The following is a 27,701-nucleotide window of genomic DNA, read 5'->3' on the forward strand; positions in this document are numbered from 1 at the left end:
GCGGCCACAGGGCCCGCAGCGAGTCCGTGACGGATTTAGGGTTCAAATCCCTTTTCATAACAACGGCAAAAACACTAAAAATCACAGCAGCTAAACTTTATTGAGCTGTGTGTTCACAGCACTTGGCATGTATTGTCTCATTTAATTTTGCCAACACCTAAGGGGTGGGTAGGTAAATCCTTCCCGTTTTACAGATGAGGGGCTTTTAGGGCTTGGGGACTCCCCCAAGGCAGGCGGGGATTTGAACACAACTCTGCTCAGAGCTTGTCTCCAGCCTATGGGGAAGCTCCGGTGCCTTAGAATGACGGACCGTTCCAAGTGGCCTAAAATTGCAAACACAGGCGGGGATGAATTGGTTTTGTTTTTTGAGAGATCCCGGGAGGCCCAAAAGCCTCCACAGCTCCCCGCTTTAACGTGGCTCACTCTTTTCTTCGGGTTCCTGCGCGCTCAAATGGAGCACCCGTGGGCAGAGGGAGGATTCAGAAAGAGGAAAAGGCTGGGGAAGAGGACGACGCGCTCTCGGCCGGGGAGGGGGGCGTCCGGCAGGGAGGACCCCGCAGCCCCGGGGGCCGCCGGGAGCCGCACCCCCTCGGCCCCGCCCCCTCCTCGGGCGCCGACCTAGGCGGTCACGTGACCGAGCCAGGCGGCAGCTGGGGCCGGAGGGCGAGGCGCGCGGACACGGCGGCCAGGCCAGGCGGGGCTAGAGCCGAGCAGGCCGGAGAGGGCCGTGCGCTCGGGGCGGGGGGGTCGCGCCGCGCCCGCCCCCTCCCCGCCCCGCGTGGGGCGTACGCACGCTCCTCTCACCGCCCCTCTCTCCGCGCGGGGACCCCTGGCGGACGGCGCGTGGACATGGCCAGCGATGCTTTGCAGGTAGGCGCACCTGCGTCCTCAGCCCCCTGGCGGCCAGCCGGCGCCGGGGACCCCCGCCCGCACGCTGCCGGAGCCCCCGGGATCGGGGCGGCCAGGGCGGGTCCCCCCCTCCCCCGAGCACTGGGCGCCCCCTCCCTGGGCCAGCACCGTGGAGCCAGCACGGTCCCCTTCTCGGCTGGTGGAGGTACGCACAAGGGGGGAGCGGGGAGGTCCTGAAGCACCCCCAAGCTCCGCCCTTCCCCGAGAATTAGAGGGGGCGCGGCGGAGGCTAGAATTCAGGTGTCTGTGGCTGGCTGTGCATCCCGGTGCCTGTCGACCCTGCCACTCATTCTCCCTCCCAGCGTTCGGTTCCGGGCAGGTGCAGCTCCACCTGAGCAGGTGCCTGGCTCGGTGCCCCGGGAAGGGAGGAGGCCGCCCGGCCCGTTCCTCTCCCCCGCACAACAAAGCTCCAGCCGCCCCCACCTCCAGACTGAGCTTTACGATGGTCCCGACGCCACCCAGATTGTCACCTGTTGCCGGAAGTGCCAGAGTCACCTCATTAGGTCGGGGGACGGGGGACCCACACGGCCACCCGGCTGCCAGGTGGAACCTTATCCCAGGTGGGGAGTGTCCATGTCAACAGACTAGGGATTCTCTTATACCTGGAATCCCACCTGGGCATGGGCTCGGTCACTCCACAACATACATACATACATACACACACACACACACACACACACACACACACACACACACACACACGCACAGCTGACTGACACCAACCTGCCGCCCAGCCAGGTTCTTCCTGTGCCACCTTGTGGACATCACAGCCCTGGACTCACCTTCCCTATTTGTGGCTAGCAGGGCCAGGGTGACTTCTGAAACTTCTTTCGTTCAGTGACCCAAATCTGAGACATGTCCTATACCTCTGGTGCCCCCATTAGCGCCTCATCATCCCTCCGTCGTCCTGTGGTTGCTGTGTAACTGGGTTCTCGTCTCCTTCTGCACCTGCCCCCACATCCCCTTTGTGTCTGTCCCATGACCCCCATCCCCCATCCCAGTCCTGCTGATGGCCTGCCAGCCTTGCCGAGGAGCTGGGCGTATCTGGTGTTGCCGATCACACAAGGTCAGACCTTGGGGGCTGGGGAGGGCTGGGGTCTCTGCCTCTACACCTCAGCCCTGGGAGGGCTGTGTAGGAATCCCCTGGCGCATGCATGCGCTTGGCGTGTAGCAAACATGACCTGGACGGAGGCTGTGATTCCTGGAACGAGGCTGGACCTGTGACCTGGTGCCCTTTCCCATCTCCTTCCTGCTCTCTTCCCCTGTCCTGGTCATTCCTTTCTCGTGGCTGCTTGGGTCTCCTAAACTGTCCCTCTGTCTGTCCCAGTGTGTGCCTGTCCGTTCTGTGTCCAGCAAACGGATGTCCTGTCCAGATTCCGGAAACGCCCAAAGCATTGAAATCTCCGGACATGGGGTCTAGGTCCCTGGCCACTCTGGGAAGAGGGGAATTCTGGAAGATGGACCCTCTGGACCTGGGGTCTCCTGCTTCATGGTGGGAGTTGGGGGAGCAGGGATTCTCCAAGGCCAGGCCAGGCTCCTGATTCATGGGTTCATCATGCTGGCCCTCAGGTGACCCCTGCCCTAGGTAGGAGTGAGTCACCCAAGAGAGGAGAACCCAGGAGGGCGGGCCTCCCTCCCTCCCTGCTCTGCATATTCTCAGGCCTCAGCTGCTGGAGGAGGTGGGGCTGAGGGAGCCTGCCTGGACTTCCCTCATTTGACCTGGCCCTGCTCCTGGCTGTACCCCTGCTCTGCCTGCTGGGGATAGGGTGGGGCTGGGTGGCAGGTGGGGCCTGGTTGGTAGCAGGTGGTATTAGGTGAGCCTGGGTTTAAATTCCAGAGCTGTCACTTCCTAACAGTGTGTCCTAGGCCCTGTGCCTTTCCCTCTCTGAGCCTTGGTTCTGCCGTCAAAAAAATGTAGCTGGAGGGTTTTCATGATGGGGAAAGACGTAGACCAGGCCGGCACCTTGCAGGTGGGGCTGCTGTGAAATCCTTCCTGGGTCATGGTCAGCAGCTCAGCGTGTGCATGTGTGTCCTTTAATCCAGGGTTTCTAAGCCTCAGCACTATTGACATTTGGGGCTGAATCATTCTTTGAGATGGAGGCTGTCCTGTGTACTGTAGAATGTTGAGCAGCACCCATGGACTCAACCCAGCAGATGCCAGTAGCACCCCCAGTTGTGACAACCAACCAAAAACGTCTCTGGATATTGCCAAATGCCCCCCAGAAGTGGGGTGGTAGTGGAGGCGATCCCCTCCCCCATGGAGAACTGCTGCTGCCACCTCTCTGAGCCTCAGTTTCCTCACCTGTAAAGTGGGGGAGAATTGTGGCAGTTGCTCAGGATAAATGTGAGGGGTCAGTAGGATCATGGGAGTGACGCTTTTGGCCTGAAGTAAATCCTCCCTTGGGGGCAGCTGCCCTTGAGGTTGGTCGGGAGCCAACCATGACTTTCTTCATCTCTGAAGTGGGTTCTCATGGCAGCGGCAGATAACGTATGTGGGGCTGTTCATGCCACGCTGACACCTAGCTCAGATTCTGGGCATTCCCGTTTGAAATCCTAGTTCTGCCTTCTGCTGGCTGTAGGACTTTGGGCAAGTTACATCACCGCTCCAGGCCTCAGTTTCCTCATCTTGAAAATAGGGTGATAATAGGGACTTCCCTGGCAGTCCAGTGGTTAAGACTCTGTGCTTCCACTGCAGGGGGCATGGGTTTGATCCCTAGTCAGGGAATTAAGATCCGGCATGCCATGCGGCATGGCCAAAAAAAAAAAAAAGAAAGAAAATGGGGTGATGATAGCACCTCCTGGGGTTGCATTAGTTGAACTGGGTGCAGCTTGTAGTAACTGCTACCATACTTGAGCTTTAATAGAGACACTCTCACCCCAACCCTCCAGCGCTGCCTCCTCACAATGTGGGCCTCAAGGAGGTGCCGCTGGGCTGGCCAGGCCCCTTAGGCCTCCAAGCTGTGGTCAGCAGCAGCGAGAGACCGAGCTGAGAAGAATCCGGAAGCTGGGACAGGCTGCATCTGCAGGAAGGGGGCTGGGCCACCCATATAAGCACTCATGGGTGTTTGCATATAAGTGTGCACAGGGGTAGACGCAGGGGGTGTGCACACACTTGCTAGCCTGCGATGCGTGCACATGCCTATAGGTGTATGAGAGTGTGTGCACACCCAAGCCAGCCCCTGGAGCCTGTATACATGGGGGAGGCTGCTTTTCATGTCCACACTAGTGGGCCTGTGAATGTGTGCACGCTGTGTACGCCTTGGGCATCCTCTTGGGACAGGGAGCAGGGGTCATCCCTGGGGTGCCTCCAGAGAAGCCGGCTCAGGCCTGGAGTGGGGCCTGAGAGGAAGGCCCTCTAGATGCCCCAGAGGCCCAGAGCTGGCCTTTTGCAGGGGTTGCTGGGAGCTAGCAGGAAAGAGGAAGTAGCAGGCGAGAGGCCCTGGCAAGGCTGAGGTTCAGGAAGAGGGCGGGGCCCTCAGCCGGGACCCAGGATGGCGGAGGCCAATCCCCCTTTGGACCGGGAGCTGGAGGTGCGGGCTGGGGTCCTTGTGGGGGGCCAGCAGAAGAGGACCCCAAGTGGCACAGGCCAGAGGCTCTGCCCTCTGTACCTCTCGGTTTTGGACTGAAGGGAGGAGATGAGGTGTTAGACTTGGAGTTTTCTGTTTGAGAGATGAAACTGTTTGGGGCCCTTTGGGCTTCCAGGCTGGGGAGATAGAGGAGGAAAGGGAGAGGCCTCTGCTCTTTAGGGTGCCGGTTGTAGAGGATGAAAGGAGGGGAGATGGGGCCTGTCCCCGGGATCTAGTTTGGGGGTACAGCAGGGGATAGATGAGGCCTCGCCCCGTGTCCTCCTCGTTTGGGATTATAGCAGAGGGAAGGTAAGGCCTGCCCTCAGTACCTCCTATCCTAGTTTGAGGGCACAGCAGTGAGGAGAAGGGGCCTGGGACCCCAACCTTATGGTTTGGTGGGGCATCAGAGGCCTGCCCTTGATACTTCCTTGTTTGGGGAGCAGCAGAGGGAAGATGAAACCCGCCCTCAGGACCTCATAATTTGGGGGATAGGGGAGTGGAGATGGAGCCTACCCTTGGGACCTCCTAGTTTAGGGGGGCAGCAGAGGAGAGAAAGGGGTCTGCCCTCAGGATCTTGTCATTTGGGGGGCAACAGAAGGGAGACAAGGCCTGTTCTTGGGACCCCCTAATTTGGGAGGACAATGGAAGGGAGATAGGGCCCGTCCTTGGGGACCCCCTAGCTTGGGGGGCACAGTGGTGGGGTGATGGGAGCTGACCTGAAGAATCCCACTGCATAAGGACAGATGAAGGGAGATTGAACTGTATTTGTGGTCCCCTAGTCTGAGGGGACAGGGAAGGAAGAAGCCCCTGCCCTCGGGACTTCGCGGTTTGGGGATGTCTGAAAGCAGGGACAGGGGCTTGCCTCACCTCCCACTTTTGGTGGCGGGGCGGGGGGGTGCCAATCAGAGGACACAGAGCAGGCCCTGTGTCAGGAGTTACAGTCTGGGAGAGGACCAGGCCAGGTCGGCTGAGCACGGTCTGCACCCCAGAGTCCTCCTGGCCCCACTGACCCTGCTCCGTCCTCCGCAGAGCGAGCCACGCAGCTGGTCCCTGCTGGAGCAGCTGGGCCTGGCGGGTGCCGACCTGGCAGCCCCCGGGGTGCAGCAGCAGCTGGAGCTGGAACGGGAGCGGCTGCGGCGGGAGATCCGCAAGGAGCTGAAGCTGAAGGAGGGCGCCGAGAACCTGCGGCGGGCCACCACCGACCTGGGCCGCAACCTCGGCCCCGTGGAGCTGGTGCTGCGCGGCTCCTCGCGCAGACTCGACCTGCTGCACCAGCAGCTGCAGGAGCTGCACGCCCATGTGGTGCTGCCCGACCCCGCGGCTGGCGCGCACGGTAAGCCAGGCTTCCCCGGGGATGCGGGACAGCAGGGGCCTCCACTGCCCAGGGCTCACCCGCTGTGTCCTAGAGCGAGGCCAGCCCATCGCCTCTGACCTCCAGGGAGACACACTCGGTCACAACAGCACCAAGCCTCAAAATACAGGCAGACCAAAGGCCAAAAGCAACACCCAGAGAAAGGTACACACAGTCACACCCACACCTGGACAACACCAAAGGGCTTACACGGGGTCACACGAATATCCAGGCTCACAGAGTCATACCAGCACCCGGACAACCCCCAAGACTCTTTCTAAAATATCTTTAATTTTTATTGATTAAAAAAATTTTCAATTGTGATCAAAAAACACATAACAAAATTCGTCATTTTTAAGTGTACAGTTCAGTGGTGTTGAGTAGATTCACATTATGGTGCAAGGGATCTGCAGAACTTTTTCACCTTGCAACCAAAGACAAAGGTGTAACACACATCACATCAGTAGCCAGAGACATTCACACACGGTCACACCAGCACCCAGACAGCTCCTAAGGGCATACCCACTATCATGTGAATGCCCAGGGACTTGCATACTGGCAGCCAGCACCCGGAGAAAGGCACGCACAGCCACACCGACACACAGACCATACCCAGAGACTCGCACATGCTCACGCCAACCCCCAGAGATTCACACACACACAGAGCTGCCCAACCCCTACAGACGTCCACCGACCTGTCAACAGCCTGAGACTTATGCACACAATCGGACAAGGCCTGAAGACTCAACACCATTTAGCCCAACACCCGTATACCACTTAGGTGTGTCAACAGCTAGAGACCAACATTGTCATGTCAACACTCAGAGATACAGTTCAGCCCACCCCTAAAACCTCATCCGGTCACAGCTGCACCCAGAGTGACCTGGACAGTCACTAGAGACTCACAGAGCCATGCCAGCATCCGGAGACATGCATGTCCGGCTGTACCAGCACCCAGACACGTGGACACAGTTGTACCAGTGCCGGGAGATCAGAAAGCACAGTTGTGCCAATAGTCGGAAGCATATGCCTAGAGTCACCCCCAGCACCCAGAATCTCACACAGTCATTCTAACACCTCGAATCTCACAGTTACACTAGCACCTGGGGAGACACACACTCGCTCAGTTATGCCAACACCCTGCGGGTCACAGACCTAACCACCGCCACACCCACGGATGCCCACACAGCTGTGTAAGTAGTTGGGGACTTCCGTACGAAGGTAGATACAGTCACACCAGCACCAAGGACCCAGCGCACACCTGGACACTTGCCTGTGCTCATTCATGCTGGTCCTGCCCCAGTCCTGCAGGGGTTTCCCTACAAGGGCTGGGGTGGTTGGGCCCTCTGGACCCTGGTCCCCAGCTCTTCCTCTCCCTGGCCCCGGGGGTGGATCCTCTCAGCTGGGGCAGAACCACCTGGGCAGATGGAGGTGAGGGCCGTGGTGACTCTGCCCCATCTACTCCCTCCAGATGCCCCCCAGTCCCCCTGTGCAGGCGGCCCAGCCTGCTCAGCCACCAACCTGAGTCGCGTGGCCGGCCTGGAGAAGCAGCTGGCCATCGAGCTGAAGGTGAAGCATGGGGCGGAAAACATGATCCAGACGTACAGCAACGGCAGCACTAAGGTGGAGGCAGCGCGAGTGCACCCCGCCCCGTGTGCATGTACACCCGCAAGCGCATACAGTCTGGGGAGGGCAGGGTGGCACCTACATCTGCTCCCTTGGGAGTCTGGGGTCCTCTGGGTTGGGGACAGAGGGGCTGATGGGTGGCTTTGCAGCAGGACTGGGGTGCGGTCAGCTCATGGGGGCATATGGGAAACAGGGTAACTGTGGGTGATGTCAGACAGACACATGGCAGAGATTGTCCCCCCAAACTCAGTTACCCCCAGAGATGGTCAGGGCAACACGCCGCCTCTCACTGCTGGTGGTCTCTCTCTGACACTTGTACACGCAGATCGACACCTAGGTGCACACATATCATCATCCTAACATCTAGAGACACAGCCATGGTCACGACAACACCTAGAGACTCACAGACACACATGCACCGTCATAAGATCTAGAGCCACATCAGTAACAACGCTCATAAACACGGGCAGGATGACCACCAGCGCAGCCTCTAGGTAGAGAGAGACACACACCATCGTATAACGCCCGGACACACAGCACAGGCCAACGGACCGCCTAGACACACAGACACACACATTATTAAGTTCACACTCAGAGACCAGAATTGTCACACAGGTGCTCGCCCAGTTGTACCAACACTGAGTACACACTCACAGGTTTGCACCAACACCCAGAGATACACCCACAGCACAGTCAGACCTACAGCTAGAGACCCAGAGAGCACCCATGCCTGTGTGCACACACAAATGCGAATATTATGTGGGAGGGCACAAGCCATGCAGAATTTTTTTTTTTTTAACCTTTTATTGATGTGTAACAAATGGACGTAAAGTGCAGAAAACTTAAGTGTACAGACCAATGAATTTTTATCTGGGTACACATCACCCACATCGAAATACAGAACACTTCCTGTCACCCAGAAAGGGTTCCCTCCTGCCCCCTTCAGTCAGTACACAGACTTCTTTGACCACAGGTTAGCAGTGCCTGGTTTTGAAACACAGCACCATGTAGATGGAAAAACCCACAACCAGTGTCCGGTGCTTGTACACAACACGGGGTCCTTGGCTATGCCCAGTCATCGCTGTGCCTTGATCTGCACACACAAACATCGGGACTCCACTTACTGCAACTGTCTCACATCCAGTCACCCTTGGACTCACCCACGTGGCTACAGTCAAGGCGACACCCACCACGGGGAACACTTACACACGTACGCCATTCTGACAGCTGACACAAACACAGTGCCTGCTGGTGCAAGGCACGGCTCTGAGCCCTACACACAGGTTAGCTCCTTTAATCCTCAGCCCAGTGTTGGTTGGCGCTATTAGTACTCCCCTTCCTGCAGATGAGCAAACAGGCCCAGAGTAGTCGAGCGGCTTGCCCAAAGTCACACAGCTGTTAGGCGGCAGAGCCAGGATTCGAATGCCATGGGCGGCATCTCCCATCAGCACCCAGGAGCACACGGAGGCACATGTTATCACACCCACACGTGAATGCTCTGTCACAGGGTCACCCAGGGCCTGCACGATGTGGACAGCAGGACTGGTGGTCAGACCCTCATCCGCCCAGCCTTTCCCTCATGGCCCATCTCTGCCTCCAGGACCGGAAGCTGCTGCTGACGGCCCAGCAGATGCTGCAGGACAGTAAGACCAAGATTGACGTCATCCGCATGCAGCTCCGCCGGGCGCTGCAGGCCTGCCAGCTGGAGAGCCAGGCGGCCGCAGACGAGGCCCAAGGTGAGTCCCTTGCCCTGAAAAAGCCTCACCTGCATTCCACCTTGGAGAGTTCAGCTCCCAGCCCCACGAGGGGTCCCTTTCTGAGGCAGGGAGGTGGATGCTGTGACTCACCACGTGACTGGAGCCCACTCCTGACCCTTGCCAGGCCTCAGTTTCCCATTTTGTCCTATTTCAGATTTGCACGTGATCATGTATTGGCAAACTACGGTTCTTGGACCAAATCTGCTACTGCTGCCTTTTTTTTTTTTTCAAATAAAATTTTATTGGCACCCAGCCATGCCCATTCATTTACTATCACTTAAGGCTGCTTTTGCACTGCAACAGCAGGGCCAAGTAGTGGCAACAGAGCCTGTGTGGTCTACAAAGCCAAAAATATTTACCCTTTGGCTCTTTACGGAAATAATGTGCGGACCCCTGGACTAGGTGGTTGCCTTGTCACGTTGGCCCCTGTGGTGTAGAACTGTGGGTGTCCACGGTGTGTGTGTGTTCCTTTGTGTGTCTCAGTGTATGAATGCCTGGGGGTGTCTCAACCCCATTGTTAGCCTGAATTTGTCACAGGGTCTTGATGTATTGTGTGCAGAGACGATTATCTGTGCTACTGATGTGTGTCAGTGATGCTGACCATGGGGACCAGAGGTTGTATGCACACAATACATAATAATATTATGGAGCCGCAGCTCCTCCGTAATAATATCCTGCCCTGTAACTATGGTAGCTTCTGTGTCACCATGAGAGGTAAGTGTCAGCTCTTGGTGGGTGTTAGTGCATTTGGGCTGCTGTACCACAATACCACAGACTGGGGGTGGGGGCATGTAAACGACAGACATTTATTTCTCACTGTTCTGGGGGCTGGGAAGTCCAAGATCAAGGCGCCGGCAGATCCAGCGTCTGGTGAGAGCCCTCTTCCAGATTCATAGACAGCTGCTTTCTTACTGCATCCTCACTGGTAGAAGGGGCAAGGGAGCTCTCTGGGGTCACTTTTATAAGGACAGTGATCCCATGCATGAGGGCTCCGCCCTTATGACCTAATCACCTCCCAGCGGCCCCACCAACTAATACCATCATATTGGCGGTTGGGTTTCAACGTACGAATTTTGCAGGGACACAAACGTGCAGTCCATAGCAATAGGGCTTGGAACTCGGATGACAGTGTGTGTGTCTTTGTAGCGGGGAGGTGTCGGCGTGACTGTGTGGTTGTTCGTCTGTACTCTGAATGCCTACGTGGGCTTCTCAGTGACAGTGTGTGATGGTATGATCACGTCCCTGTGCTTTTGGGTGACATTGTAACTTTTGGTGACAGCCTGATTTTGTCCCCATAAGTGTAAAAGCCTTGATGACTGGGCACATGTGACAGCAGTCCCGGTGGGTGCCACACAGCTGTGGGTGACTGTGACTGTCTGAGTGCCCAAGTCTGAGTCTAGGTCGTTGTGCAGGACAGCGAGACCGTCCTTGGAATCTACAGCCTTGGATAAGGGTGACCGTGGCCTTGTTTCTCTGAGTGACAAGTTTCCTGCACCTGGGTGACAGTGTATCCTTGTGCCTGTCCCTGTGCCATTGGGTCTCTGTGTCTATGGGTATCAGTGATGCTGCCCTGCCTATGTGAGAGTATGATGGCATTTCTTTACCTGTCCCTATGCCTTATCCATGTGGCAGTGTGATTGTGTTCCTCTGATTCTCCCTGGGCTGGAGATAGAGCCCTGGGAGTTTTGCCACTCTGTGACTGTGTCCTATAAGGGTATTTATGTTTTGTGACCATTTCCCTCTGCCTCTGTGACTGTGTCCTATAAGGGTATTTATGTTTTGTGACCATTTCCCTCTGCCCCTGTGACTGTGTCCCTTTGCTGGGGGTTGACAAGGCATATATCTATGTAATAGCCTCACCACTGTGACAATGTCCCTATGTGGCAGTGTGATGGCATCTTTGTGAGAGTGTGTGTTCCTCAGTGTGTGTGTGTGTGTTCCAGTGCCTACACTGGTGACAAAGTGATAATGCCACTGTCACCCTGTGAGTGACAGTGTGACGATGTCTGTGTGACACTGTTCCTGTTCTCCCAACTACATTGTATTTCATGGGGTGGGTGGTCACTATGCATTTATCCAGACCCCTGCTGGAGGAAATGAGGTTGTTTCCAATCTTTTGCTCTTAGAAGGAAGGCTGTGAATAACCGTGTAGAGGTGTTTTTTTTTAAAAAATTTATTTATTTATTTTTGGCTGCATTGGGTCTTCGTTGCTGCGCACGGGCTTTCTCTAGTTGCGGTGAGCGGGGGCTACTCTCCATTGCGGTGCGCGGGCTTCTCATTGCGGTGGCTCCTCTTTTTGTGGAGCACCTAGGCGCACGGGCTTTAGTAGTTGTGGCACATGGGCTCAGTAGTTGTGGCTCGTGAGCTCTAGAGTGCAGGCTCAGTAGTTGTGGCGCACGGACTTAGTTGCTTTAGTTGCTCCGCGGCATGTGGGATCTTCCTGGACCAGGGCTCAAACCCGTGTCTCCTGCATCGACAGGCGGATTCTTTTTTATGTATTTATTTATTTATTTTTGTGGTACGCGGGCCTCTCACTGTTGTGGCCTCTCCCGTTGCGGAGCACAGGCTCCGGACGCGCAGACTCAGCGGCCATGGCTCACAGGCCCAGCCACTCCGCGGCCTGTGGGATCTTCCCGGACCGGGGCACGATCCCGTGTACCCTGCATCGGCAGGCGGACTCTCAACCACTGTGCCACCAGGGAAGTCCCTGCAGAGGTGTTTTTTATGGGATAAAGTCCCTGAACTGGGATTGCTGAATCAAAGGGTAAATACATTTGTGATTCTGATAGAAATGGCCAAACTGCCTCCATTGGAAAGCCACTTGTATTCCCATTAGCAATGAATGAAAGTTACTCTTTTTTTTTAAGTGTCCTTGTGTCTGTGTGACTATATCCTATCCAGTTGCCATGGTATCCCTGCGACAGTCCCTGGGGATGGAGTGGGACCCTGACAATGTATCTGTCCCTAAGACTTTGTTAATGGTGTGCCTGTATATATGACTGTCCCCGGGTGACAGCTTAACTACATCCCTGGGACCGTCCATGTGGGTGTGAGAGCATCTGGGTAAAAGAGGGACAGCATCTGGGTGGAAGTGTGGCCGTCTGCCTGTGGGTGACAGTGTGAGTGTGTCACCATGACCCCTCACCTTGGGAGAAAGTGATGCATATTGATGGCCGTCTTTGGCCAGTGCTTGTACCTGCAGATGGCTGCGTGTCTGGGACCAGGCTGGTTGGACCTGGGCCCAGGCTAGCCTCACTGCCTCGTGTCCTACACCCACAGGGAGTCCGGACCTGGGGGCCATGGAGCTGCGCATCGAGGAGCTGCGGCACCACTTCCGAGTCGAGCACGCGGTGGCGGAGGGCGCCAAGAACGTGCTGCGCCTGCTCAGCGCTGCCAAAGCCCCAGACCGCAAGGCTGTCTGCGAGGTGAGGGACGCGGTGTCGACCCAGAGGGGTGGGGCTTCAGCGATGGGTGGGACCTCATTTTCAGGGAGCCCAGGGGTAGGACCCAAATGGCTGAGGGCTTGGGCTTCCAGGGAGGAGCTCCAGGTAGGACTTAGCCAGTCTGGGGGCGGGGCCTGGGTCTGCACTTGGGGAGGGGCGTGCTGGATCCCGCCCCCAGCCCGGCCAGGCTCCTCCCACCACAGGCGCAGGAGAAGCTGACCGAGTCCAACCAGAAGCTGGGGTTGCTTCGGGAGGCGCTGGAGCGGCGGCTCGGGGAGCTGCCCGCTGACCACCCGAAGGGGCGGCTGCTGCGCGAGGAGCTTGCTGCGGCCTCGTCCTCAGCCTTCAGTGCCCGCCTGGCCGGGCCCTTCCCCGCCATGCATTATAGCACCCTGTGCAAGCCCGCGCCGCTCACAGGTGGGTCCCGACGTCCCCCACCCAATCCGGACCCTACCTCCCGCAGCTCTGGACTCCTGACCCCTCTGAGTCCCCCAGCCCCGAGACCCCCAACCGGGATCTCCACTCTCCCCAACCCTGGACTCCCATCCCACTGTTCCCTCCCTTCTCCATTCACCCCAGCCCTCTGGACCTGGGCCCCATTTCCCATGCCAGACAGCCGTATGCACCTGGACTTCCCACCCCGCCTTGCCCTCTGAGGGACTCTTGTCCCCATCCCCATCCTCACTTTCGCCACCCCTCCCCAAATGGCCCTGCCTTTTTTCTCCAGCCAGAGTCCCCCAGCCCAGTCTCACAGTCCCTTGCTCTCAGAACCCTCAGCCCTGAACCTCTGTCCCCCAACGCCCAGGCTAGCCAGCCCCTCCCTCCTTAGATCCCTCAGCCACTACCTCCCCAGACTAGCCCTACCATAGACCCCAGCCCCAGTGTCAGACCTCAGATCAGCCCGCCGAATCTAAGCCCAGACTCCTAGTCCTACCTGGCTCACCACCGCCTGGACCTTCAGCCTACACCCTGAACCTCTCTTCTGTCACTAAACCCCAGCATCCAGAGCCCCTCCCCAGATTGACCCACCCCTCCCCTTGTCCCATGTTTCTCACTTCCGGACACAGCCATCCCTGCATCAGACCCCCTGCCTCACCCTGACAGTCCCTCACCACCTCCCACTTGCATGTTGGCCACTTCTGCACATGCCCACTTTACCTGCAGGCCCTTCCCCTCGTCCTGCCCCAGATGTGACCCCCCCTCCCCCGTCATGAGCCTGCCCCTCTCTCAGGGACCCTGGAGGTGCGTGTAGTGGGCTGCAGAGACCTTCCAGAGACCATCCCTTGGAACCCCTCACCTTCAGTGGGGGTGCCCGGGACCCCTGAGAGCCGCACCCCCTTCCTGAGCCGCCCAGCCCGGGGCCTTTACAGCCGAAGTGGAAGCCTCAGTGGCCGGAGCAGTCTCAAAGCGGAATCCGAGAACTCCGGTGAGTAGGCATTGAGGGTCTGGAGGGATGAGATGGGGTGGGGGGTCCTGGATTTCCCACATTTGTAACATTCTTAAAAATTAGTACATCACACCCGTTAGGATGGATACTGCAAAACAAAACAAAACAAACAACAGCTGTTAAGGGGGATGTGGAGAAATTGGAACCCTTCTGCTCTGTTGGCGGAAATGTAGTGGCGCAGCCACTGAGGAAAACAGTACGGCGGGTCCTCAGATGATCAAACATGGAATTACAATACGATCCAGCAATCCCGCTTCTGAGTAAATACACAAAAGAGCTGAAAGCAGGGTCTCGAAGATATACTGGTATACCCATGTTCGTAGCAGCATTATTCACAATGGTCAAAGGTAGAAGCAACCCAGTGTCTGTTGACGGATGGATGGGTAAACAAAATGTGGTCCATCCGTGCAATGGAATATTTCTCTGCCTTGAAAAGGAAGGACATTCTGAAACATACTGCAACATGGATGAACTTGAGGACATTACGCTAAGTGAAATAAGCCAGTTATAAAAAGACAAGTAGTACATGATTCCACTTATATGATTCAGAGTGGTCAGATCCATAGAGATAATGGTTGAGGGTGAGGGGGGAACGGAGAGTTATTGTTTAGTGGGGACAGAGTTGCAGTCTGGGAAGATGAAAAGAGTTCTGGAGATGGCTGGTGGTGATGGTTACACAACAGTGTGGACGTACTTGATACCACTGAGCTGTACGCTTAAAAATGATTATAATGGTAAATTGTATGTTATGTGAATTTTACCACAATGTGAAAAAAGCTAATACGTACATGTTTAAAAGTATGAATAAAAGAAGAATAACAATAGAGTAACCATCTGTGTTGCCACCACCCAGGTCAAGAAGTAGAATTCTCTGAGCCCCCTCATGCCCCATCCTCAATTCCAGCCCCTTCCTCTGTCCTAGAGGTAGCTACTCTCCTGACTCTCACGGTTATCATTTCCTTGTTTTGCTTTGTAGTTTTAGCACCCATGTACCATCTCAGAACAATGTAGTTTAATTTGCCTATGTTTGAACTTCATATATGTGGAATCATACAGAATGTATTTCATGGTAATGGCTTCTTTTAGTCAACATTGTTTGGGAGACTCATCCCTATCGTTGCATGAAACTGTAGTTCATTCATTTTACCATGTCGTGAGGCGTGTCAAATTGCTGTCTTTTTTTAGGTAAAAAATAGTTGAATATCAGCCATTTCATGGTTTAGCTAAAAAGACTATATTACAATTTATATATTAATTCCTGGACAGTGAGCTATTTCTAATTTAGGGCTGTTATATAAGCATTATATTTATGCATCTCCCGATGTATACTTGCCTGCATTTTTCTAGGGTAAATACTTAGAAATATATTGCCGGAACTTGCATACAGCAAAAAGTGAATTTGGATCCCCGCCTCACACCACGTGCAAAAATCAACTGGAGATGGATTAAAGGCCTTAATGTGAAAGGCAGAACTGTAAAGCTTTGTCAGATAGCACAGCAGAATATTGTGGGGGGGGGAGGAGAAGATTTCTTTAATAAGATACAAGAGATTACCCTCGGCCTGCAAGAATCTCCTGACAGCCTACCCCAACCCCTCTTCCAGGTGAGGTGAGCACTGTGCTCAAGCTGGATAACACAGTGGTGGGGCAGACATCCTGGAAGCCGTGTGGTCCCCACGCCTGGGACCAGAGCTTCACCCTGGAGCTGGAGAGGGTGAGTTCGGTTAGGGGATGACAGGGCTTGGAGGAGGAGGAGTTTGAGGCCTCGGGCACCCCAAATGACGGCCTTCTTTCTCTCTCTTGAGGCACGGGAGCTGGAGTTGGCTGTGTTCTGGCGGGACCAGCGGGGCCTATGTGCCCTCAAATTCCTGAAGCTGGAGGATTTCTTGGATAATGAGAGGCATGAAGTACAGCTGGACATGGAACCTCAGGGCTGCCTGGTGGCTGAGGTACAGCCTGACCCCGACCCTGAGAAAATGCTTTGGCATCTCCTGCTCTGGAAGGGGAAGATGTGTTTTCCACTGGTCTCTGAATCTCGATAGAAAAGTACATATAATTAGTCACATCAATGCATGACTTAAGCTGGGATTGGTTTTGTTCTGAAACAAGATATTAAAAAAAGAAAAAAACAACAACAACAAAATTTTGTCAAGCTAGAAAAGAAAAGCAAAACCTAGCAACATATTACGGAGATTGCCACCAGAGCCACAGCTGAGCAGAGAGATTCCTTCCGCAGTGATGTCAGGGTTAGGGTCCAAATCAGGGTAGCCCACCCTTGGCACTATGGACATTTGGGCTGGATCATTCTTGGTTGCAGGGGCCGTCCTGTGCACTGCAGGGTGCTGAGCAACACCCCCTGCCTCCACCCACAGGATGCCAGTAGCAACCCCCCCCGCCCCCCCGCTCCAAGTTGTGACAACCAAAAATGTCTCCAGACATGGCCAGGGTCCCCTGATTAAGAGCCCATAGTCTAAATAACATTCCTAGCTGACCCCTTGTAGTATGGCTGGGCCCTGTTCGAAGTACTGTACTGGCATTGACTTGTTAGTCCTCACAATAACCCAGTGCAAACAGGACCATTATTAGTCACATCTGATAGAGGAGGAAATGAGCCACAGAGAAAGAAAGTCACTGGCGCCCTCATTTAACCAGAATCATCCTCAAAAATTCTTTAAATTTGCCCCTAACATATACATGTGTCCTGTTTTTTTGTATATATGTATACGTGTATGTGTGTGTATGTGTGTGTCTCCCCATGTCCTTAAACCCAGGAGGAAATTTGTTTGTTTGTTTTTTTTGCTACTTGCTTAGATTTTTAAATACCGCTTTTCTTTGCCAGAAGATCAGACCATGTGAAAGAGATCAGAAATGTGAAAGAGAAACAGTTCACAATGCACAGTATAAAATACAGCTGTATAATGAACTCTGTTTTCGGGAGTGGGATAAATATCAAGTGAGTCATTGGGTTCAAGTGAGTTTAAAGATTAACCTGAAAGAAGCTTTTCCTTGGTTACCAGGGACCAAATATATATTACTCTAAGTTTTCACTAAAAAGTGCTTTCAAAATTAAAAAAACATTAGTAAATTTTCACTAATTCCCAACACGTAGTTTTTTCTTGAAAAAGTATCTAGAAAAATTCTTAAAATATTCAAGGGCTGTTTTACTATCCAGGTGGAAATTCTTATGTGATCTCATAATCGAGGACTCCTGAAGGAAAGGAGCAGAGAAGGGCAGACTTCAGATGGTAGGGCCACGAAACTATTCTTCTATTAGGAAGACTGTCCAAAACCCAAGTGGACGATAGAGGTGGGTGGCCCGGGGGACAAGTTCTGAGGCAGTCCTTCTTGCCTTCAAGGTTTACTTATAACATTCTATTTTGTTCTCCCCAAAGCACCAGCCTGTAGGACTTTCTGCAGTTCTGTTGTCAGTGAGCCTACAATCGTTGAGTTCTGTTGTAGGTAGAAATGTTCCATATCTGTGTCATCCAATACAGCAGCTGCTAGTCAGTTGAAGTGTGGCTAGTGTGACTGGGGGAACTGACGTTTTCATTTTACTTAATTGAAATAGCCACATGTGGCTAGAGGGGACCAGATTGGACACCCATGAAGCCACACAGTTCTGTGACTCCAGCACCTTCTAGAAGATGCGTTGGAGTCGGGAGAATTCAACTCGGCCAGTGGTTTCCCCACGTGGGTGGGCGCCAGCATCACCTGGAGGGCTTGTTGAAACACAGACTTCGGGACTCCACCGCCGGGGTTTCTGACTCGGTGGGTCCAGGTTGGGGTGGCGGTGCTGAGAATCTGCGCTTCCAGCAGGTTCCCAGGTGATACTGATGCTGCCGGTCGGGGACCACACTCGGGCGATCGGGACACTAGGTGAAGTGTAGGACCTGTTTGCTGGAGTTGTATGTACATCTCGTTGGATCAGACCCACTCCCCACCCCTGGAGGAGGGCCTGCTTGCCTCCTTCTTGCCATTTCAAGGTGGCACTTCAGGAGGTGGTCCTGTCGAAGGATGGATTGGCTTTATGACCCTTTAATACGATGCATAGTACTCTGTGGTTGGATGCAATGCCACAGCGATCAGAACCCCCGAAACATATGGGCGTGCACACCTATGATCCTAAGGGCTTCCCCACCAAGCTGCCTGGAGGTGGGCGAGGGTCCTCACGCTAGCCCCTCCCTCAGGTCACCTTCCGCAACCCTGTCATTGAGAGGATACCGCGGCTCCGACGGCAGAAGAAGATCTTCTCCAAGCAGCAAGGTGAGGGGATGGGCTGGGACAGGGGAGAGACCAGGGGTCCCGGGAGTGTCACAGAGGGTGACACCTGCCCCTGTCTCCCCAGGGAAGGCATTTCAGCGCGCTAGGCAGATGAACATCGACGTCGCCACCTGGGTGCGGCTGCTTCGCAGGCTCATCCCCAATGCCACTGCCACAGGCACTTTCAGCCCTGGGGCTTCTCCAGGACCTGAGGCTCGGTCCACAGGGTAAGGAGGGAGGGCCCCGGAGTTCCGGCTGCCTCTGGTTGCTTCCCGGAATGCTAGGTCTTAGATGCACCCTCTTCCCTTTGCTGCAGCGACATATCTGTGGAGAAGCTGAACCTCGGGGTTGACTTGGACAGCTCACCCCAGAAGAGCCCTCTGGGTCCTCCTTCCAGCCCATCAAGTCTGGTGAGCTTCCCCCTTGGCCTGGGCAGTGTTAGGGGACCTCCACTGCCACTCGAGGCCCAGAGATCGCCAGGAACTTCCCTGGTCACACAGCACACCTCTGCCAGAACCGGGGTCCTGTTCTCTATCCCGGATAAAAACGTGAGCTTGGGAGCCAGGCCACCTGGGTCCCGTCCCTGCTCTGCTGCCTCCTAGCTGTGTGACTCACGCCAAGCAGCTTCACCTCTCTGTGTTTAGTACACTGCCCTGTAAAATGATCACATTTAAAACTCATGTCGATGACAGAAGTCCAGTTAGTGGTTTTCTCTGGGCGGGGGTTTATTGATAGGAGGGGGGACACAAGAGAGCCTGGCAAAGATGATAAAAATGTTCTGCATCTTGATCTAGGTCGGAGGTCAGCACACTTTTTCTGGAAAGGGCCATATAGGCAGTATTTTCAGCTTTGTGGGCCAGAAGCTCACAGAGATGACTAGTCAGTGCTGCTCTCGTAGAAAGCAGCCACACCTGATACAGGCAGACATGAAGGGGTGTTGCTGTGTGCCAGGAAGCCTTAGTGAATGTCTGTCACTTTCATGGATCATGAACTATCAGTCTTCTTTTGATTTTTTTCCCCCAACCCTTTAGAAACGTAAAAATCATTCTTAGTTTACAGACTGTACAAAGCATGGAGTTTACCAACCCTTGGTCTAGGCGACGGGCATCTGGGTAGATACGTATGTGAGAGCTCTTTCCATTGCCCACCTCACCGAGTGCATTTTATACCTCATTTTCTAAAAAAATGGAAACAATAATATATGCTTCGTGGCATTAAATTAAAACGAGATGCCTCATTAAATTAGATGAGTTTGTCAAAAAAAAAAAATACAAAAGTTGAATAACATTGAACGCTGGGGAGGATGCAGGAAAAGCATGTGAATCACTGCATCTCCTTCGGAGGGCACAGCTGGCTGAATTAAAGATGGGCATTACCTTGACCTAGAAGTTCCAGTCCAGGACATCTATGATGGACATTCACACATGCCCACCAAAATGCTTGAATGGTATAAAATACATCTAGAAAGGTACCCACGAAATCATGAACAGCAGCTGGCTCTGGGGAGGGCAGCTGGGGCAGGAGAGGACTGTGTTTCCTACTGTACACCTGTTTGCGCTGATTGAATCTTTAGAACTGTCTCTATAGTGGAGAATGATGGACCAGTAGGTAAATTTTTCCCACTTAAATTATTAATTTTGATTCTTCTCAAAGTTATATATGCTTATGATGTAAAGAATTAGGTCACTCCGTGGTATTCCCTAATACCAATAAAGGGAATAAGTAGGTAAATGATAAAATACAGCATAGAATGTGCTGGGAAGAAAAATAAAGCAGAGAAAGGGGACAGGGAGTGTTGGAGCTTCTGTTAGTTATTTAATATGGTGGTCAGCTGGCCACCTTCAAAGGTGACATTTGAATAAAGGCCTGAAGCAGGTGAGGGAGGAACAGTGCAGGTGCTGGGAAAAGAGAGTTCCTGGTGGAGAGAACAGCCCCATGCAAAGGTCCTGGGGTGGAAACATGCCTGGTGTGTTCAGGGCACAGTGAATGGAACAGTGTGGCTGAAGGGGGATTGAGTGAGGAGGGGTGGGGGAGGAGAGGTGAGGTCACATTGGTGACAAGAGCCTTGGTGGCTATTGTGGTTATGGGTTATTGTACTCTGACCTCCTCTGTCTGCCACAGACTTCTCTGATCCAGGAAACTACCACCACTCCTGAGCTGCCTTCAGAGACCCAGGAGATCCCAGGCCCCACCCTGTGCAGGTGACATCCCTCCCCTGGCCACCACCCACCACCCCTGCCCACTGTCCCTTCCCCACCAGCCTCCTCTTTCCACAGCCCTCTGAGGAAGTCACCCCTGACCCTCGAGGATTTCCAGTTCCTGGCGGTGCTGGGCCGGGGTCACTTTGGGAAGGTGAGGCGGGGGACAAGGAGTTGGGGGTCTGGGGGGTCCAGACCTCCAGGACTAAGGCCACCCCTGCCCACTGTGGTTCCAGGTGCTGCTCTCCGAATTCCGGCCCAGCGGGGAGCTGTTTGCCATCAAGGCTTTGAAGAAAGGGGACATTGTGGCCCGAGACGAGGTGGAGAGGTGGGGACCCTGCTCAGGCCCTCTGAGAACTTTGGTCTTCTGGGAAATGGGAGACAGAGCAGTCCCCTCCTTGGAGCTGCTGTGAGAGTGATTCGTAACAGTCACTTGGACTTATTAAGCTAGTATTGGGGTGGCCAAAAAGTTCGTTCGGGGTTTTCTGTATTACAGGAAAACCCGAACGAACTTTTTGGCCACCCCAATACTTACAATAATAACGACTCCTAGAAAGCACCCACCGTGTGCTTTACATTTAGTAACGAATTCCTCACAGCGGCTCTAAGAGGTAAGGACTGTTATTGTCCCCATTCTGCTGATGGCACAGAGAGTTTGAGCAAATTGCCCAAAGGTCACATAGGCAGTAGGCAGCAGGTCTGGGATTTGAACTTAGGGACTCGAGTTCTGAAGCCTGTGCTATTAATGGTGCCATTGTACTGGGGTCAGGACCCTGAGTTCAGATCCTACCTCTGCTACAGATGTGCTTAGAAACCTTAGGGAGTTCATTTCACCCTTCTGAACCTCAGGCTCCCCTTCTAGAAAAGGGGAGTAATAATGCCTTTCTTGCAGGGTTGCCGGGTGCAATGAACGAGAGGATGACTCTAGAGCATTCTGCTCAGTGCCCTGCCCCCTGTAGATACCTGAGATTGTCCCCAATCTTCTTGACATCCTTTTATTAACCAGGAACCCAATTTAGGCTTAAGCAAATACAGGAATTCATTGCTCTGCATCCGAAAAGTGCAGGGGTGGACTACCTTCAGGCATGGCTGTGCACAGGTGCTCAGTTGATATCTCTCACTTCTGCTTTTGTCTGTGTGGGCTTTGCTTGCAGTCCACTCGCAGGGACAGAGATGCCCCCCACCCAGCAGTTTAAGGCTCATCTGCAAACTTCAGCTCTTCTTCCTTAATAATTCCAGCAGAAATCCTGAGATTGAGCCCCATTGGCTTGGCTTGCCCTTTTGTGGGCCAATTCCTGGCCAGGGAGATGGGGTGCTCCAAAGGGAAATAACAGTCCCTCTGGTGGTTTCCCAAAGGGAAGTTACTAGGACTGTTACTAGGACAATGGATGGATTCTGGGTGCCTGGTTAGCATGTTCAGAAGCATTAAGCAGCTTGCCCAAGTGTGCACAGCCATGCAAGGCCCTTGACGAACATCTGATGATTGAGAACTCTAGGGGGTGGGCGGGTTGGTGGTAGGGAGCTGCTGTAGTCTTTGACCCCTGCCCCACCCCCATCCTGCCCAGCCTGATGTGTGAGAAGCGGATCTTGGCGGCTGTGACCAGCGCGGGACACCCCTTTCTGGTGAACCTGTTTGGCTGTTTCCAGACACCAGAGCACGTGTGCTTCGTGATGGAGTACTCGGCCGGCGGGGACCTGATGCTGCACATCCACAGTGATGTGTTCTCGGAGCCCCGTGCTGTGTGAGCCTAGTCCCCCACCCCACACCTCCACCCACAGGCCCTGCCTCCCCCCAGCTCCTGGAGTTATGGGGTAATGGGGGGCTTTTGAGGATGTGGGAGCCTTATGTGACCCTCTACCTTTCCTGGAAGCCCAGCTCCCTCACACCGGCCTCTCTCTGCAGCTTTTATTCAGCCTGTGTGGTGCTGGGGCTGCAGTTTCTCCATGAACACAAGATTGTCTACAGGTGTGTATGTGTGTGCGCGCACGCATATGCCCGTGCATGCATGCTCTGCCCACTGGGGGACCCTGAGGCTTCAGGCAGGACCCAGATTCCCACTCATCCCTCTTTACATCCTCCCATCCCCTCCCCCACAGGGACCTGAAGTTGGACAATTTGCTCCTGGACACCGAGGGCTATGTCAAGATTGCAGACTTTGGCCTCTGCAAGGAGGGTGATGAGCGGGGGGAGACTGGGATCTGAGGGACTGGCCTCTGGGGTTTAGACAGAGAGGGGAGGGAGTGGAGTCCCCAGCCTTACCTGGGTTATCCCCTACCCTGGTCGTGGGACGGGGCTGGCTGTCTGGATCACCCCATGCTGGGCTGGGTTAGAGCTGTGACCTCCCCCATAACCTCACATGGCCCTGCTGCCCCCAGGGATGGGCTATGGGGACCGGACCAGCACTTTCTGCGGGACCCCGGAGTTCCTGGCACCTGAGGTGCTGACAGACACATCGTACACTCGGGCGGTGGACTGGTGGGGGCTGGGCGTGCTGCTGTATGAGATGCTGGTCGGTGAGGTGAGGCCCCAGGCCACTCCGCCCTGCCTGTCCCCAGTAACCTGTATATACCCGGTGGGGGAGAGGGGGGTCAGAATTGGCCTCCACTATGTGCTGTCTGAGGACAGGTGGCTTTGCCTCCCTAGCCTCAGTTTCTGCATCTGTAAATTGGGGTACTTACCCTCCCAAGTGAGCCTTGTAAAAGTGCAATGGGAGCCCAGGGTGGAGCTGGGTGTGGTGTGGCCAGAGGGGCCTAATTCACCCTGGCTCTTCCTGTCCCCAGTCCCCGTTCCCAGGGGATGACGAGGAGGAGGTATTTGACAGCATTGTCAACGATGAGGTTCGCTACCCCCGCTTCCTGTCAGCTGAAGCCATCGGCATCATGCGCAGGGTGAGGACCCCCGCAACTTAGGGTGGGCCAGGGGAGTGGCTCTGGGACTAGGAAGAGGAACACTGACACAGAACTCCCTCCCCCCAGCTCCTGCGGAGGAATCCAGAGCGGAGGCTGGGATCCAGCGAGAGGGATGCAGAGGATGTGAAAAAACAGCCTTTCTTCAGGGTGAGGTCCCCCACTCCCAGGACCCAGTCATCCCCCCAACCCAAGACCTAGTGGCTTCACCTCCAACACTGTCGCCTCCCCTTGACACCTGCCTGCCTTTCCTTCCCTCTCCCTTACCCTCACTGGCCCTCCTACACCCACATCCACTCCAGGCTGGCCTGGAGCCCAGGCCCCTCCCCCCACTCATACGGTGATCCTTCCTGAGCCCCCAGGCCCGCCGCTTTCCCTCCCTCTATCTTGTGACTTCCTGTGTTGATCCCCACAGATCCAAGGCCAGACAGAGTGCAAGGAGCAAAGCCTTCCTGCGCTCTGCTCTGAGCCTCCCCTGCTGACCTCTCCCCTCTCTGCCCTGCAGACACTGGGTTGGGATGCCCTGCTGGCCCGGCGCCTGCCTCCGCCTTTCGTACCCACGCTGGCGGGCCGCACTGATGTCAGCAACTTCGACGAGGAATTCACAGGGGAGGCCCCCACGCTGAGCCCACCCCGCGACGCTCGGCCCCTCACGGCCACAGAGCAGGCAGCCTTCCGGGACTTCGACTTTGTGGCCGGGGGCTGCTAGCCCCCTCCCCCACTTCTGCCCCCACCGAGCTGTCAGTTTTTAAAAAGGCCTTTGGGATTTGCTCTATCCATGCATCTCCGTCCGTTCTTGTGCAGTAATGGGGGTGGGGGGCGTGCTTGGAGGTGGGGAGAGTTGGGAGGGGATGTGATGGGTGGCCGGCGGCGTAGGGAGTGATGGGGAGAGGCCCTGGATTGTGGTGGGGGATCGTTTGAAGGGGGCCAAGGGATGGTGGAGACTCGGGGCTGTTATTGTGGTGGGGAGCATGGGCAGGCCGCCATGGGAGGGGGCTTGGAGCTGTGTTGAGGAACTTTCGGGGTTAGAGGCCAGTGATGGGGCGTAGTTTGGGGGGTAGGGACTTGGGGTTGTGTGGGGGAGCTCAGGGCCACAATGAGCGAATGGTTGCGGGAGTCACTCATGGCGGCAGCAGGGGCGAAAAGCGGCCCCCAACCCTCCCACTCTGCTCCCAGACGAGCCTCCGCCCCAAGACTGCGGCCACGGCGTTGTGCGCGTGCTCCTGCGACTCCGGCTCTGCGTCTCTACGCCCCCGCGTGGCTAGTCCCGGAACTGCACACCCCGGAGGCGTACACAGCACCTCTGCCGCTCCCGCGCGGCCGCGAGGGTGCTGCAGCCCCGACGGGACGCACCGCCCTGGGCTTGTCCGCAAAAAGCTTTTATTCCCCGAAGTCTCCGAGCTGCGGACCAGAGGCCGGCCCCGGGTGGTCTGGCTTAGCCGCGCCGGGCGCGCCTAGAAGTGACTGAGGCCACTGTGCCGGGAGCTGCGCAGCGAGTTGGCCTCCCAAGCGCTCCTCATTAGGCCCAGCCCCCCGGGGCTGCCCTTGGCACCTGCCCTTGAAGGCAGGAGGCGAAGCAGTTGGCGAAGCACAGCCCGGCGCAGCAAGATGTACACCCAGGGGTCCAGAATCTGGTTCCACGAGGCGAGGCGCACGGCCAAAAACAGCGGCTGCTGCAGGGAGCTGGAGCCCCAGCCCGCGATGGCCAGCACCACCAACACCTGTGGGAGAAGACAGTGTGAGCGGTGGGTGGTGTAAGAAAAGGGCACCGGCGAAGGGTAGGGCTGAGATGGATGGGAGAGTGTCTGAAGGTAAGGAGGCTGTGAGGATGGACGGAACGTCACGGGGAGGGTAAATGGGAATCTAAATTGGAAGGAGCTGTGGAGAGAGGGGAGAAGAAGTGGGGGCCTTAGAGACCGTGGCAGAAGCAAAGGCGTTCAGTGGGTGTGTGCTTGGGCAGGAAAGAAGTCCCAGGTATCCCAAAGGACAGGGGATTGAAGGGGAGAAGAGAAAAGGGGTGGTGATGGTGGAAGGAAGCTAGGGAATGGAAGCACTTAGGTGGGTGGGGTTGGAGGAGAACCTTGCCTGGGTCGGGTGAACTACAAAGACCCCAGGAAGGAGTAAGATACGGGGACTGGGAGGAGGAGTGGGACGTCAGAGGAAGAGGGCAAAGGGTGGACTCTGGCAGGTGGGGCCTCGAGGGGGCAGTGCCGTGGCTGGGTCAGAGAGAGAGGACCCAGGTATCCCAGGATGGAAAAGGGTGGGAGAGGTCACGGAGGGCGTGGGAAGGAGCAGGGTTGGAGGGGCATGTGCACCCCTCACCAGCAGGGGACTCCAGCAGATGCACGACACCACCATGATGCCTACGAGCTGGCCCACCATCTCCACATCGTGGGCACGGGCTCGCCGCGCTGAGCCGCGGCCCAGGGAGCCGCCGGGGGCGGCGGAGGCCGAAGCGACGGACGAGGCGGACGAGGCGGACGAGGCGGAGGCCGGGCGGGGTCCGCCGCCTCCCCAGTGACGGCGGCTGTCGGGGCCTCCAGCCGGGAAGTGCCGTCGAGAGCGGCGGCACCAGCGGGCGCGCAGCAGGGCAAGGCCGCTGAGCGTGTTGCACACGAGCGCGGCGAGCAGCGAGGCCAAGCCGAGGCCGGCGAAAAGGCCGGCGAGCAACGACTGGCGCCAGCCTCCCGCCGGGCCCAGACCGATGAAGCACCACGTACCCGGGTACTGCAGCTCGTAGTGGCCCACGCGCGCCAATGGCAGCAGCGCCACGGCCAAGGCCACGGCGGCCAGCGCGGCCAAAGCGAACCGCGCTCGGGCCACCGAGACGCCGGCTGCGTGCAGCAGCGGCCGCGTGACGCCCACGCAGCGCTCCACGGCCATGCCGCAGCCCAGCAACAGCGGGCACAGGCCGAAAAAGACCATGCATCCGCCCAGGAAGTGGCAGGCGCCGCCGGCCGGCGAGCGCCCCGCCGCGTACAGGCGCAGCACCAGCGCACCCGGGATCACGTGGCCCACCAGGTCGGTGGCCAGCAGGCTGGCGACGAACAGCAGGAAGGTGGCTGCCGAGCGGCGGCGCCGCAGACGGCCCGCGACCTGCGCCAGCAGTGCCAGCGCCAGCACGTTGGACACGGCGCCCAGCGTCATGGAGAAGATGGGCAGCGCGGGCGACGCGCCCGTCAGGTCCGACAGCGGTCCGCCGGAGGCGTTGGAGGCCCCAGGTGCTGTACACGTGGTCGCCTCACCCGCCAGGCTCAGGTTGAGGGGCCCGCAAGGGATCATGTCAGGTGCCGGGGGTGGGGCTGGGGAGAGGAGAGGAGGGGAAGGTGAGGTTCCACCATTGGCCTGGGACCAGCTGGTGGTCCCATCTCAGATCATCAGGACCCATCTCACCCTCCATGGAGTTCTTCTATGGACCCTCTGTCCATGGCAACTCCAAATGACTCTGGCTGCCCCATTCCTGATCCATTTGTCCTCTTCCTCTTACCAGCCCATCTCTTGCTCCAGGCCTGTCTTCCCTCATTGCCCTGTCCACCAGGGTCACCTGGCTTCAGCCTCACCTGTCTCTGACCCCACCTCTGGGCTTTACCCACCCACATCTGACACCCACCTCCCATTTTGACAGCCAATTCCTGGCCCCCGGCCCCATCTGATACCCACTGACCCATTTCTTTCTTTCTGTTTTTTTTTTTTTTTTTTTTTTTTGCGGTACGCGGGCCTCTCACTGTTGTGGCCTCTCCCGTTGCGGAGCACAGGCTCCGGACACGCAGGCCCAGAGGCCATGGCTCACGCGCCCAGCCACTCCGCGGCACACGGGATGCTCCTGGACCGGGGCACGAACCCGTGTCCCCTGCATCGGCAGGCGGACTCCCAACCACTGCGCCACCAGGGAAGCCCCCCACTGACCCATTTCTAATCCCAGGGCACCATCTGACCCCACTGCCCCATCTTTGACCATCACTATGTCACCTTTACTCCAGTCCCATCCTAGATGCTCACAACCCCACCTCTGCCACCTTGGGCACATCTCTCCCCACCACACTGTCTCTTTCCCCAGGGCCACATCCCTGTTCCCATAAACCCATCTCTGTCCCCTTGGCCACATCTCTGTCCACACAGCCCTGTCCCTGTCCCCAGAGCCCCATCCTTGTCCCCCACACTCCCATCTCTGAGCCCCATCGCTGTCTCTCACCCAGGCCCTACCTCTGCCCACTGCTGCCTCACCCTGGATGCCCACA

General features: G+C 56.1%; 2 protein-coding genes across 4 annotated transcripts; one reads left to right on the plus strand and one right to left on the minus strand.

The window, feature by feature from the left end:
* The first annotated feature begins 681 nt into the window (after positions 1 to 681).
* PKN1 (protein kinase N1) lies at positions 682 to 24,238 on the plus strand. 3 transcript variants are annotated; one of them, XM_022558432.3, is made up of 22 exons: positions 682 to 870; positions 5,505 to 5,808; positions 7,298 to 7,449; positions 9,053 to 9,188; positions 12,489 to 12,634; positions 12,856 to 13,069; positions 13,884 to 14,078; positions 15,703 to 15,812; positions 15,904 to 16,047; positions 18,286 to 18,361; positions 18,444 to 18,585; positions 18,675 to 18,768; positions 20,480 to 20,559; positions 20,635 to 20,710; positions 20,793 to 20,884; positions 22,122 to 22,298; positions 22,460 to 22,522; positions 22,654 to 22,730; positions 22,933 to 23,075; positions 23,338 to 23,445; positions 23,533 to 23,613; positions 23,969 to 24,238. In XM_022558432.3, the coding sequence occupies exons 1-22, from the start codon at positions 850 to 852 to the stop codon at positions 24,170 to 24,172; spliced, it is 2,835 nt and encodes a 944-aa protein (XP_022414140.1). In that variant the 5' UTR covers positions 682 to 849; the 3' UTR covers positions 24,173 to 24,238. The 3 variants fall into 3 exon arrangements, with proteins under 3 accessions (XP_022414140.1, XP_022414141.1, XP_022414139.1); XM_022558433.2 differs by lacking the exon at positions 682 to 870 and adding an exon at positions 4,347 to 4,439 and having other exon boundaries at positions 7,298 to 7,395; XM_022558431.2 differs by lacking the exon at positions 682 to 870 and adding an exon at positions 4,348 to 4,439.
* Positions 24,239 to 24,826: 588 nt separating this feature from the next.
* On the minus strand, positions 24,827 to 26,787 carry PTGER1 (prostaglandin E receptor 1). Its single transcript, XM_022558435.3, has 2 exons — positions 25,786 to 26,787; positions 24,827 to 25,184 (listed from the first exon to the last, which is right to left on the minus strand). Exons 1-2 carry the CDS (start codon positions 26,743 to 26,745, stop codon positions 24,918 to 24,920), a joined length of 1,227 nt encoding a protein of 408 aa, XP_022414143.2. The 5' UTR covers positions 26,746 to 26,787; the 3' UTR covers positions 24,827 to 24,917.
* Positions 26,788 to 27,701: the final 914 nt, after the last annotated feature.

This window comes from Delphinapterus leucas, unplaced genomic scaffold (assembly GCF_059928025.1).
Source record: "Delphinapterus leucas isolate spDelLeu-1000000601 "Yukka" unplaced genomic scaffold, BTC_Dleu_Yukka2 spDelLeu_asBTCV2_sq25, whole genome shotgun sequence".
Lineage (NCBI taxonomy): Eukaryota > Metazoa > Chordata > Mammalia > Artiodactyla > Monodontidae > Delphinapterus > Delphinapterus leucas.